This window comes from Taudactylus pleione, unplaced genomic scaffold (genome assembly GCF_031769625.1).
Source record: "Taudactylus pleione unplaced genomic scaffold, aTauple2 ptg000086l, whole genome shotgun sequence".
Taxonomy (NCBI): domain Eukaryota; kingdom Metazoa; phylum Chordata; class Amphibia; order Anura; family Myobatrachidae; genus Taudactylus; species Taudactylus pleione.
Genome location: NW_028284488.1, coordinates 33380501 through 33394727, shown reverse-complemented (window position 1 = coordinate 33394727; position 14227 = coordinate 33380501). Strand labels below are relative to the sequence as shown.

Sequence of the window (14227 nt, the reverse complement as noted above, 5' to 3'; positions counted from 1 at the left end):
AGAAAGTTTAACAGAATTTCAGTAACCAATTGATGATGAAGTATAACAGTTTTTCATGATTTTTAAAACAATGGGCCTGATTCAGAGTTGGAAATAGAGAGAGAGATGGCACTTAACTGTGTACCTGGGCAAACCATGTTGCAATGCAAGAGGTGTAAATACATAATTTTTATTTTGCATGTAGTGTAAGTACTGGCTGCATTTACATGTAGCCCACAAACACTGCACAGCTTTATTTTACACTGCACTTTAGATGTCAGTTTGGACACCTCCCTCCCAAATCTAAATCTCTCTGCACATTTTAAATCTGCCCCACCTGCAGTGCAGCATGGTTTCACCAAGATGATCAGTTGAGAGAGAGATCTCACTCTATTCCCAGCTCTGAATCAGGCCCAATGTCCTTATGTATGTTTACCAATCAGCAGTTTGTCAGAACCACCAGTCATTGGCGGGTTTGATGGATAGATTTAAAACAACTTTAGGAATAAATGCTAAATCAGGCTTCCTTAGCATTTATTTCTATTGCAGTTTTAAATCTATCAATCAAAGCTGCTGATGATTGGCATCATGTTGGAGAGTATGCATAGGCAACATTTGCAGATCTTCAAGCATCTTGCAATATAGCCAGCTCTGCAATCTCACATGAGCCCTTCCACTGGCTACAAAATTCTCCACTCCTGGACTTCCCACTTCATTTATGATTGCAGTTACCTGTTCTGAAACACCCTTCTCATCAATGCATTAGTCCTGGTGACAGGTTACTGCAATCATAAATTAAGAGGAAAATCTGGGAGCAGAACATTTTGTACCCGTGGAAGGGGTCCCATTGGACGATCTGCATATACATCTTGTTTACTTCAGGGGAGGATTGTAGTATATGTGCTTTGTTTATGTAAGGAGATGTTACTTGATAGTAATATTAATAAATGCTACAATCACAGTACACAATTCAATAACAATATAGTCCATCTGTGTCTGGACAAAGTTGTTAATAAATTATATACTCACATTTCCCATATAAAAAGAGATTGAAAGCAGGTACAAATGCAAAATTAATGTTCTTATTATGTTCATATATTATATATATATATATATATATATATATATACAAACATCAGTTGCCTTCTGCTTTAAAAGATGAAATGAGGATCCATTTTATTCCTGCAGACTGATAGCAAATATCGTTGTAATAAGGTGAATAGATTGCAGCACAAACAGCAGACATGCTAATAGTAATAATATCAGTGAGAGGAATTTATACCCCTTTCAGACATACTGAGAATCCCGGGAATTTGGCCTGCCTCAGCCAAATTCCCGGGTTGCCGCGTATGTCTGAAAGGTACCTACCTAGGAACACATTCTTGGGTAGCCGATCCTTCAGTCGACCAGTGAATTTTCTGGGACTTACCCTGCTTATGTCTGAATGGTGCTACCCGGGAATTTACTACTCCCGGGCTGCACCAAGCAGCTTTTACATTGAGTTGGCAGCGCAGAGCGTCCTTGAGGATGCTCAGCGCTGCCGCTCCCCACCCCCCACGCCGGTGGCTGTGTCGCTGTAGATCGAGTAAGCGAGACAGGACCCCAGCTAGACGCCGGGGACACCCACCTGCACTGGAGACCGCTGACTAGTCTCAGCCATAGCGGGCCACTCGCACTCCCACTGGACCACCAGTGCAATAAAACAAATATTTTAATAATAAAATAAAATAAAGAAATGCTGCATTTTGATTGGCCGGCTGCTTGCTGCACTTTGATGACATCATCAGCGGGAGCCAGAGAGGGAATAGGCTAGGAGGAGCAGACGGCAGAGGAGAGGCAGGTAATATGAAAAAACCGGCTTATATCTGAAAGGGGTCTACCTGGGAATTTCCTGGGTAGACGCTATAGTGGGAAAGGGGGGTCTCGAACAAATACCCGGGAATTTGCACAGGAGAAATTCCCGGGTCTGAGCAGGAAATTTCCCGGGTCGTATGTCAGAAAGGGGTATTAGAAGCATTCAAGAATCAGAAGTGGTTAAGCAGTTTGTGATGGGTTGATAACTGGTAGAGAAGTGAAATTGTAGCTGGCTCTCTAATTTATGTGTATTTATATATTTGTATTGTTCTATTTTCTGTAGATTGATTTCTCTTCAGTGAGACATCGTATACAAGACAAATTTGTCATCAATGTTCTGCGAAAGTGTCGTCCTTTTGTCATACGTTTAAATCTCCGCAGGTGTTCTTCACTACACTGGTCTACGCTTAAAGGCATAGGTATGGTTGTTTCCTTTTCTTCTGTATATTTAGGGGCAGATTAAATTACACGCAATTTAACACCCTGCTCTATTAAATTATTCAGCATTTTCCCTGCGGGTGCTATCCCCCATGAAGTGCTGAAATCAATGGTTTTCCCCACTCGTTAAGTCTCAGAGGCTGCATTTAACATGCTCCTAGGCTGCAGGAGAAATTGGCGCTAAGTACACCCTCTGGGGCTTAACGCAAGGTGATGCGGCACCTAATTGAATAGGTCCGGGCTGACAATTAGCCTGACCCTACCCCTTGGTATTTTTCTTTGATAACTTTCACTTTACATTAGCATTAGAAACACATTGTACTGGTATCTAAAGTCCCTTCTGTGCATAACATTAGCATTTTTCACTGATGCGATCCATTAAAGATTGCAGTTGCGATTGCATTAGCGTAAATCCCTGAATAATGCCTTATTTTTTTTATAGTTGATGTCCAATTAAGTATTACCATTTGAAATTTGCCACAGAAAACCTGTAATCGTGCAGTCGTTTGTCAGTCTGTGATGAGCCTACATTGAAGGAGCAGTCGTTCAGTGTAGGCACAATCAATCATCTGCTAACATGCTGAATCTGAAGTTATCGTGAGGTTGTCCAGCATGTTTGCCCGATGATAGATATCTAAACGACCAGCGGGAGCGCGCATCGCTGGTTGTTTTAGACATTTTTGCAAACTATTTATGAACGATAACGATATCGTTCAATCGCTCAATTAAATCGTCTAGTGGATGGGCACCTTAACACTGTTAATGGTGTTTTTTTGTTTAATAAACCTGTATGAACTGGCTAGTCTGGTCTTGCATGCACAGATAACCTCAGACTGGCCTAGCAAAGCAGTAAGTTAACCCTTCCCGCTCTGGGCCAGTATCCCCAAAACCAGGGCTGGGGCAGGTTTTCCGGGGGACAAATGTCTGGGGACTTAGCATGTTGTGGTCCAAAGATACCTGCACCACCTCCCTGACAAGAATTGATACAAAGCGCAGCACTTGTGGCGCTGAGGCCCTGCCTAGTGTGTTGATGTCACACAGCCGCAGAGAGTGATGGCTAGTTGGTGATGGGATTATTGGTTGCTTCGTATGTGTGCTGTGGACTGGGGCAGTAAGGGTAATCAGAGTGCATCAGTGTATATGGTAAAAATTATAAATACCTCAATATTTATGTGTGGACCCTCCGTCTCGCTGAGGTGCTAGTACCCTGGAGCGTGTGTAGGGTTGCCACAGGCTTGTCATTACTGGGTGTATCTAAATCTGTGAATGAGGTAAGAGACCAAATACTTTCTAAACTCTATTAGATTAAGTGGATATAAAGACATTTATTTTATTCAAACTCTCCTCTGAAGAAGAGAGGGGCCTGTGATAAGAAATGTGGCAATTGTGGCCCTTATGCAACATTTGTTTTAAGTATTGGTGCTAAAATCAAAATGTATAGTAAGCTTATGTATAAAGGGAATTAAGTTTAGGGCCCTATATTCTGCGTTAGTGTTCTAATGAATTTTCAGTTGCAAGTCTTTGATTAGTCTTTCTCTCCCCTATACTGTATGTTTAACTAAAGTGACTTGCCCCTCACTACCATCTGCTGGACTACTTACCAGCAGTCACTAGTGATACTGTTACTGGGGTCATTTTCAGTGTACCTTCTGCTCCCTGTATATTTCCCCCTCCACCTGTGTCAGAGTTCCCCTTATATGCACTTGCTTTATCCATCCCAGTGACAGATCATCCATTAAACAACCGTGGCTCTGGCCTAGATCAATGAATAGAAAGAATAGTATTTTTTAATAGGGCGCACACATTGAGTAGTGATAATAAACATGACTTTTATTCACATGTAGTAAAAAAAAGAAAATGATAAAATCCCTAAGTGATGTGAAGTATCTGAGATGAAAATAAACAATAGTGTCAGTTAAAAAACGGGTATAATGACCTTAATAACGATGCAAAAAAATAAAATATCACCCTTATAATAGACAATCAATTTTCTTATTTTAATGGATGTAGTGCTATTGTATTATATTCAGTAATTGAGATAGTTTTGAGATGCTGTTAGGGGAATTATGTTTTAATCCAATGTATGGGTTTATGGTACATTTAAGACAAAAAATGTATGTTGAATTTAACTCCTATAAAATGACTACGGTATATTACCACTATTATAGATTAGCTAATGCTATTCAATATTTAATCTTACCACTATGTCAGGGGACTGTAATTACCACTGTTACATGGCTAATATAATTAGAATTCATAAAGAAAGTTCTCAGTGTATTACCTCAAGTATAATAGCAGCAGTACTATTAAAGCCTTATTAAAAAGCTGCTCTTGTTATAATTTGTTTTAACCATATAGAACAGAACCTCTAGCAATCCACAGCAGGACCATTACAGTCCTCCATAAGCTGCCTGAGAGTATTGGTAATGGATGCAGGTACTGTTTGTTGTTAGGTCTTCTATCTATGTAACCAGTTAAGAAAATGGATGCAAAATCTGTTTAAATCTTGTTCAACATTTTAGTTTTAACAGGCCAGATCTCGTGCATCACAGTATCGTTCATTTATGGAAAACATTACTCCAGTATCTTTGCACTTTATATTAAATTGTTATTTTGGCACGAGCATCTCTTTTACCCATTATTGTATAGTTGACCTTCTTTAAATGATGTGTTTATGGAGCAATAGGTTACTACAAACTGTTTTAATTTATTAGGAAATGTGGTAAAAATAAATGTTTGCTTTACAGACATTGGGGGGAATTCAGTGCGAAGCGATGTTGAATAGCCGCGGGAGGGAGCTCCCGCAGCTATTCAATACACCACGTTGTTTGGGCGCGCTAAGGATTTCTTCTCGCACCCCCCTGGGGATGTGAGGAGAAATTCGACCAAAATGCCGGGGCGCGCGGCAGTTTTTCTGCTTAGCGCGGCACTTTGGTCAGAGAATGACGGTTAACGCGCTTAACACCCTTGTTAAGGTGCGATAACCGGCATTCTCCGACCACACAGCGTACTGAATTGAATAGCTCCGGGAGCTCGCTCCCGGCGCTATTCAGTGCGTGTTGAATTGAATCGACCCCCTAAGAGATTAATTAGCCCCATATAGATAGAGGTTAATCAAACTCATATATGATCAAGCCAGCCAGAATTAGAAAGTGTGTAGCTGCAATAAATTGTTAATATACTTATAGTCTATGCAACCTCCTCTTGCCTAAATCCCAGTTGACACTGGATTCAGATCCAGATTAAGGAAAGGGGGCATATGGAGCATGTGCCCCAGGCCCCCCTATCTTGGGGAATCACTGGTACAGCGGCCGCCCAGCCAGCGCCTGCAGCAACCCATTTATTCTGTTGTGGTGCCGTTGAACTACTTAGTTTCACCATTACACATTTGGCTTCCTGCACCTTTCAGATATAGAACATCTTGTAATGACACTGCACGGCCGTGACGCTGTCAGAGTGTGCAGAGGAGCTGGGAGCAACCCGGAATACATAGTTTGTTTTATCCTAGAATGCAAAGGAGTGGTGTATGCAAGTTAGTTCACCCTATATAACGGGATGCAGTCAAGAAGCCGGCGGTCGAATTGCCGACCGCCAGCTTCCCGACTGTCAAATCCCGGCAGGGTACTAATGACAGGCAATAAAATCCCGACGTCTGTCATTATACCTACGCCGGGAGCCTGACGCCCGGCATACCGATCGAAGGTAAGGCGGGCTGCTTGCGCGTACAGCCACGGGGGGGGGGAGGGTCAGGAGCTCCCGTGGGGGACTTAGGGCTAGGCTACGGGAAGGGGGGGTTAGGGTTATACACCCCCGGGGGGAGATTAGGGTTAGGCACCCCCCCGGGAGACTTCAGTTTAGGCTGCAGGGAAGGAGGGGTTAGGTTTAGGCACTTAGGGGGGCTTAGGGTTAGGCACTAGGGGGGGAGGTTAAGGTTAGGCACCCCTAAGGGAGGGTTAGGGTAAGGGGGGGGGCTAGGGTTAGTAATACTCACCTAAATTCCCTGTCGGGATTTCCACTTCTGCCAGCATCGGGATTTGACGGCCGGCGGTCATTCATACTGATTCCTATGTAAAATGTAAGTGCTGAATTTGTTTTGAAAATAGCTGCTGGGGGTAGGGAGTATTCTGATTTATAAAGTATGATGGGGGGCTGCAAGTAAACCTTATTATTAATCAGTTAATTACCACATTTCTCAACACTGTATAAAATCAACCTAATCACTGTGTTTTAATAAGTAGGCTTCTTAGTTTTACAGATGCAACTGCACAATTTACAACTGTCTCTGTTTTATTATTTTTCACAGACTATACTGCCTTCTAGATGAACTCTCCCTTTAACCACTTGCGAGCAGCCGGCAGCTATACCGTCCTGGCTTGGCTGCAAGGCATCCGCAGGTTCAATGAAACCAATAGACGCAGCTGCTGTGATGTGTCCTGCTGGCAGGGTAGAGCTTATTTCCCCTTCATCCTAGGGACCCGGAAGTGACGTGAGTGAGGGCAAAAGTATATTTCCATGCACATTAAGGCCACTTAAAGAAGAAAGTTGTCCCCACCTAAAGAAGAAAGTTGTCCCCTCACAGGCTTGCTGCGCTCGCCACGGTTCGGGCTCGGTGGCTCGCTACATGGTTATATTCCCCCTCTATGCCCACTTGGATGGTAGGAAATGACACTGAAGGGGATTTAGACATTACCCTGCTGGCAGCACCTCCACCACCTCCTTCCGGCCAGCCGGCTTCTTCCGGAGCTTCTGCACTAGAAGCAGAAGCTCTGCCTCTGCCCCCCATGTGCCCGATCACTGCTGGCCACAGTGATTGGGCAGTACATAAGTGTAATTACACCAATATGTGTGTGTATCTAAATATATTTATAATCATACTTGCCAACAGTCCCAGGACCTGAAAGAGGCTCACAATATTTCGGGTAGCTCCCGCACCCCCGAAAGAGTAGGCACTTTTCCTGCATCCTAGTGAAGTGGACCGGTACTTAAAAAGTTCTTTCCAGGCCACTCCCGGAAAGGTGAAAACAAATGTCGGTAAGCATGACACACGCACGGACGCACATACCTACCTACCTGCCCTTCACTCTGTCTATCCCCAGCTAAGTTTTTTAAAAACTAGAAAGTCATGTTTTTCAAAAACATCACATAAAAACTTGATTTAACATTTTTGTTAAATTATATTGAATCAGTTTTAAATAGTTCTTATTTACATAATTTGCTAATAAAAAAAATCAACAATTTTGGGAACGTTTCATGAAAAAAAATATTAGCCAGGTAAGTGATTAAATACGCTACATGCCATAGTGTGTAAGCACACTCACATTCTTTAAAAAATACTGTCAGGTGCATAAATATTGGCAGAATTTTCATATTTTGGCCTCTATTCACCACCACAATGGCTTTGGAATGAAACAAACAAGATGTGCTTTAACTGCAGACTTTCAGATTTAATTTGAGGGTAACTACGTCCAAATCAGGTGATCAGTGTAGGAATTACAATGGTTTCTATATGTGCCTCCCACTTTTTAAGGGGCCAAAAGTAACGGGACAAACTAAACAATCCTAAATCTAACTTTCACTTTTTAATACTTTGTTGCAAATCCTTTGCAGGCAATTACAGCCTGAAGTCTGGAACGCATAGACATCACCAGACCCTGGGTTTCATCCCTGGTGATGCTCTGCCAGGCCTCTACTGCAAATGTCTTCAGTTCCTGCTTGTTCTTGGGGCATTTTCCCTTCAGTTTTGTCTTCATGAAGTGAAATGCATGCTCAGTCAGATTCAGGTCAGGGGATGGACTTGGCCATTGCATAACATTCCACTTTTTAGCCTTAAAAAACTCTTTGGTTGCTTTTGCAGTATGCTTCGGGTCATTGTCCATCTGCACACAGTGGGTTACTTTATGCTACTGCAGTTAATAGTTTCACTTCAATTCAAGGATCATTTACAAGGCTGCTGAAATACAGGCCTTCAGCACACATAAAGTTTGTCACATTAAGTGCCTGTGCTGTGTGCCCCATTTTATGGCTTCATACTGGATGACATTACCTGCTGCAGTGTAAAAGTGCTGAATGCTATTTAGATAGGATAGGCTGTTGATATTGAGGCATTTGTTGTTGAATGCAGGCTAGTAGCAGCAGTATCTTTTGTATTGTGTCCATTTGCAAAAACAAGATTACACGTTGCAAGACATTTAAATTAAATTGGTTTTAATTGCTAATAAAGAGCAACATTCATGGATTAGCATGTGGCTGCAGAGCCTAATTCTCTCCAAAAAGCAACCACATGGTTACAGTCCTCTGTGCTGCCTTGGTCACCACCTAGGAAACTTTTATACTGGAAATACAAATCTGCCAGTGTAATAAGAATATTTTAAACATTGACTCCTAAAATGAATATAGGACCTGATTGAGATCTGCTCATGTTCATGATCTGCATGTACAGGTCTCTTTTTGCAACTACGGTCGCAGTGCCACCACAGCATAATTGACATGCTGCAGCATTTGGGGACGGGGAATGGGCAGCGCCAGCCAGCGTTTCTGAAAACAAACGCAAATTGTCCCCGTTATCTTGGAGTGGCGAGGCCAGTGTCGGGGCATTTACTGCCCTCTGCTACGGAGCTGCATGGGCATACTGATTAGCCTTAGGCTCGCTGAGATGGCCGATGCCACCACTGATGGTCTCTATGGTGATCCAATGCTGTGTCTTTGTAGCACTCGGATCTGTGATGCCGTCAAGAGGCGTCTTTTGTCCTCATGCGCCTTCTGTGGCAATAGCATATTTTAGCATCAACTCTGAATTAGACCCATAGTACAGGTCGCCACTTACTCAGTGGTGTCACTCACCCTGGTGACACCCAGTGCGGGCCCCAGAGAAGATAGTGGTGCGCGCAGTAAAAAAGGGGGTGTGGCCTAACTGGTAGGGGGCGTTGATTTAAGGGTAGGGGCTTGGCTTTGCAACTTGAGCCCCGTTTTAATCACTCCATTGGTTCCGGAGATGCGGACTGCCCCGGGGACCAGCCTGTGTGCAGTGCCGGCTCACTTACTGTGTCAGGAGCCAAGTGCTGCAGGTAATGCTATAGTGCAGCACCCGGCTCTGTCTGCATTTTGGTGTCACCCCTCGGTGGGTGACACCCAGGTGCGGCCCGCACCCCCCCTTGTGACTGCACTTACTCTTGTTACTTATTTAAGAAACAAATAAGACTCCAACAACCAGTGTTTAGGAAAAAAATGTAAAACATTTAATTAATGAAAAAGAGAGACCACAAGTCATAGTAGGCAAGAATTTAAAGAGAACTTTTACTTAAATAACTTTTAGCACAGATTCTATTCTGCACAAAGCTAATCTCTTCTTGTAGAGGGTATGTATGTCTTTTGCTTGTTTGGGTGTACTATAAACTCCAGACCATCCCTATAAGACTAGTACACACTGTGGGAAGTTATAGATTCATCAGTCTCTTACAAAAAATCCTCTACAACCTAAGTAATTAAAGTATAAAAAATTTTGTAAAAAAAAAAAGTATCAAAAAAATAGTCAGTCATTTAAGTTAACACTGTTAATATGACACCCTGTTTTTTTCCTGATTCAGTTTGTTGTGATTGTTTTATAGCTCTTTCACTATTATCCCAATCTTCTGCATCCATTCCAACGTGTACTTGGAGCCTCTCATTTGGGCATTCTTCATAATAACTCCGAAGGTACTTCCCAACAAGCCATCCTTTGTACTCCTCCGGCGCCTTGCATTCCAAACCATTGTAGTTGACATTATAATGATGCTTTAGCCAATAGAACAAGTAATGGATGTGGTAGTCACATCTCCATGGGTTGTCTCTGAGCCATAATTTCTTCAAAAAGTACAGGTCTTCCAGCACACGATATTTTAAATTAGATAAGTTATTATCTGATAAATCCAATTCATGGAGATTCAAGAGGCCTGAAAATGCAGCTGTGAAAAGGGAAAATAATAAATTAAATCAATTTGATTATAATATAAATAGAGTGAATTCTATATTGCTGATTACGTTATAATGCACCTGTATGTCGAGCCCACAGTAGAAGTTATACAGTAAAAGCAGTTAACAATGAAAGACAATAAAGGTTTATTCACTTATTTCACTAATGGTGCAAAACCTCAAATAGGTGGGGCCGGTGTAACCTTCTATCTAGTAAAACTTGCTATACATGTGTTTCCACATACACTTATCCTCAAATCGCACCAAATATCCCATTTAGCGCGCCACAGACTTTACAATTTAGCCGCGGACAAAACACTAAACCTAAATATATGGTACACTACAGTATAAGTGAACAAAGTTGAGGAAAAAGTATACAATCTATGCTAAAAAGGCAAAAGACAGATCTGATCAGAGTGACCTGCGCAATGCATCGCGTTATGCTTTATCTGCCACTTTATACCAATTTTTTGTGACAAAAAAATAATCTTAAGAACCTAGGGCCTGATTCAAATGTGGACGCAATGCCGAGATTTACGCAGACTGAGACATTGTTAGCCATTGCACTTGCGTGTAAGTCGCACTGCGCAGGTGCAGCGATTGAGTTTCGATTATGCTCGCACACAGGATTTACTCGCAAAGTGACAGGTAGTCAATGTTTAGGGGAGGTAAAGGGGGGCGGTAAGAAAAATGCAGGCATGCCGGGACTGTTTAAACACTGTTTTCTGGGTGTCCATAAATTAGCCACTGCATCCTTGCTCGCAGCAGGAAACCCCTCTTTGTTTCTGGAGACCAGCTGTGTCTGTGACAGCTTAGACTTACTCAGAAGGAGGATGTTTCCGGTTTTGTACGTGAGCAGGGGATGTGAGATGCTGTCTATGGGCGTCTCTAAGCACTGGGCGGCAAGTGAGTCATTAGCATATTTTCGCAATTGATCGTAGCTGTGATGGCATTTGCATCCACATCTGATTTAGGCCCCTAGTGCACAATATGTGTACTAAGGGCCTGGTTCAGCAAGGATCGCAAGTAAGAATTCGCTTGCAGTTGTCCGATGTTGCGTCTCTGCGTGTGCGTCTCAATGCGCGTGCGCAAAACAGTCATTGTGATCAAGTAAGGGATCGCGCAGAATATGCAGTTAGTACGGAAAGACCTCCGATGTTTGACAGGAAATGCCGTTGTGGGTGGTGGAGGGGGGAGGTCATGCGAACGCAGGCGTGCCTGTGTGCGTTTGAATGGCGTTACAGGGGCGTGCATAATTAAGGTCGTGCGGCAGCATACGCAGCCGTACGTCTTGATGTACACAGGAAGCTGCCGCAATCCTGCGGAAGGCTAGGGCTTCCACAGTTGTGAGTATGGGTTCAATGGTTCTCGATGTTACCGATGTTTTCGCAAGCCTGTGTATTGATCTAGCATAGAGTAAAGGGAGGTGGGCTGACTTTATGTAGTGCTGTGTGTCTGCATCTTGTGTTGCGATTGCCGTGCGTATTCATTCATTAGCATATTCTCGCAGCGGCCAAGTATGTGCAATCTCTTACTTGTGATCCTTGCTGAATGTATGTAGCACTGTAATCGCTATTGTGGGTTATGACAAGAACCATATTGCGCAAAATGGATAGGTGTCTGAGGACATATCCGTACTAAAAACCACCACCTTCACTAGGGAACAAGTTTATAGCCTCCAGATTTTCACCAGTGATTGTTAATGTGCAGTGTGAGCGGTTGTGGCTGCTATTAATATACTGACCAGGCTGTCTATCATGCTCGCTAGCTTGATGCTAAGGGACCCATTTATTAATGATTACATTTGCAATGCAGTCTAGGCATGATATTACCGCCCCTGATCGCCAGGGGCGCCGAGAGGGGGGGGGAGCGGGTACAGATTACCGGGGCCCGGGCTTCCTGAGGGGCCTGGCGGGGGCCCTGGTCCGGTGCCGCTCCCCCTCCCTCACAGCAGCCCAGCACACAGCGTGTGCTGAGCTGCAGTGGAGACTGCTCGTGGCTGCTGAGTAGCAGCCACAGCAGTCTCCTAGGCCTGTGGGGGGGGAGCGATCACACTGAGCGCCCCCTCCCCAGCGCCGCTGCAAATCTTGTTTTTTTCCCGGGAAGGGGGCGTGGCCACGTCTCCCTGATTAGGCCACGCCCCCTATTACCCGGCCCCGCCGCGGCTCTCAGCGGGCCTGCTGATCGCATTGCAAGATGCGATCATAGCGCTGGAATGTATAATCCGGCACCTGCAGAGACAGGGGCTTTGAAAAGGAGCCCATCCTGCTGACTGCACGTGTGGCTGCCATTGCCGGGAAGGTTACGGGGGAACCCTCTGCTGACTAATTATGCACAGCGTAGCTCATAGGCTACAACAGTCTAACGTCAGATGGTGTTAGCTGTGGGGGCTGTGCTTTGCATTCCGGAAGTTGGAAAATCTGGCAGCATTACATCCCCCATAGAAACCTATGGCGGTTGTGGCTGCCGGCAGAAATGGAGGGATCGCAGCAGGTATCATAATCAATTTTAGAATATAATTGTTATACTATACACTTATAGGACCCTAAACTTATGATTGACACACAAACAAAATCTAAATTTTAACCAAACTATACTTAAAATCAATTTTGACGTGACTCATGTTACATACAAATGTGAATCACATTACATTTCTGTCCCCAGGGCTCTGATACAAATTATTCAAACCTGTAGAATCCACTTGAATTAATCAATGTAACTATTGGTGAACTGCTTACCTTAAAACCACTTTATGTGGCAGCAACTATGGAATTATGATTATCATTATTATATTTCAGGTATAAAATGTGTGGAAATTAGCAGTTTTTGCATCCACTTCAACAACTTCCATATATGTTCAATGTTTGCACACGCGGGAAATTGATACGTGATAAATATATAGATTTTCAATTATCACACAATACACTACGTTCTTTTAACAGTACAAATATACTAAAATGTTAGCGGTTTTGTGAAATTTCATTTTCTTGTATAGTGTCCTATAACCATATATATATATATATATATATATATATATATATATATTTATTGTGATAGATATACCACTCTTTCACTCTTGTGTGTGCGATCGCTCTCAGATATACGCACGACTTGGTGCGTTCAAACACCCTAGGATAAATATTGGTTAATTGCTGCTTTAGCAGTTGTTAGCTATGGGGTGCACTCTAACGTCTGATCACAATTTCAGTATATGGAAAATGTTCTTACCTGGATCTATGAATTCCATCCCATTGCTGCTTAAGTTTAAGATCTCCAGATTGGGAACATCTATAAACACTTTTGATTGCAGTCGTCTGATTTTATTGCTGGAAAGGTCAAGCTTTATAATGTCTGGAGTAATGTCAGTTGGAACTTCTTGTAATTCTGAAAGAATGGAAATTATCATTCATATTTGTTTTATCAGTGACACTTTGATACAGATGTGATTGCCTTACTGTTTGAGTCATTGCTGTAGGAAGCTCCCATATGAATTTCTCTAGAACTAAATATAATTTGATATTATATTATCTTCTGTTATGTGTAGTTAGTGATGGATAACAAAAAGGATTCCTGGGGCAGATTCACTTAGCATTGAGTTGGCCAAAAATTGCTTAACATGGGTTAAAAGCCTTAGAAAGCAAATTAGTCAGAAATCAGCTTTTAGTTATTGTCGGTCTCAAAGGGAGACTATTCAAATTCTCATTATCTATTATTATTAACCTATTAGTCTAGAAAATCAGAATAGATGGTAAGAATTGCATCCAACATGCAAGAACATGGGGATTTTATTGTGCAGTTGACCAATACAGAACATAAGATCGTGCGTAGAGATGTCACTGTCCCTGGAAATTAGGGATAGTTGGTTTTAACTTGTTTTTTACTGTTCTCTAAAAGCAGATTAAATGAACATCTATCATAACATTCGGACTTAGAGACTTTTTGAGTAGTTTCTGTCTTTCCATTCTCTTTTCTTTTAAGTAGCAAAGTAAGAATTTAATCTAATCAAATC

At 42.6% G+C, this 14227-nt stretch overlaps 2 protein-coding genes across 3 annotated transcripts in view; one reads left to right on the top strand and one right to left on the bottom strand.

The window, feature by feature from the left end:
• Positions 1-14227, top strand: part of FBXL13 (F-box and leucine rich repeat protein 13) — a 252029-nt gene that overhangs the window by 120168 nt on the left and 117634 nt on the right. The window contains exon 9 of the mRNA XM_088468829.1: positions 2117-2252. Coding sequence (XP_088324955.1) covers positions 2117-2252 — 136 coding nt within the window. The remainder of the gene's footprint in view (positions 1-2116; positions 2253-14227) is intronic.
• LRRC17 (leucine rich repeat containing 17) overlaps positions 9530-14227 on the bottom strand; it is a 35451-nt gene continuing 30753 nt past the window's right edge. For both annotated transcript variants that reach the window (XM_088468830.1, XM_088468831.1), the window contains exons 3-4: positions 13447-13602; positions 9530-10211 (exon numbers count right to left, since the gene is read on the bottom strand). In XM_088468830.1, coding sequence (XP_088324956.1) covers positions 9808-10211; positions 13447-13602 — 560 coding nt within the window. In that variant the 3' untranslated portion in view covers positions 9530-9807. The remainder of the gene's footprint in view (positions 10212-13446; positions 13603-14227) is intronic.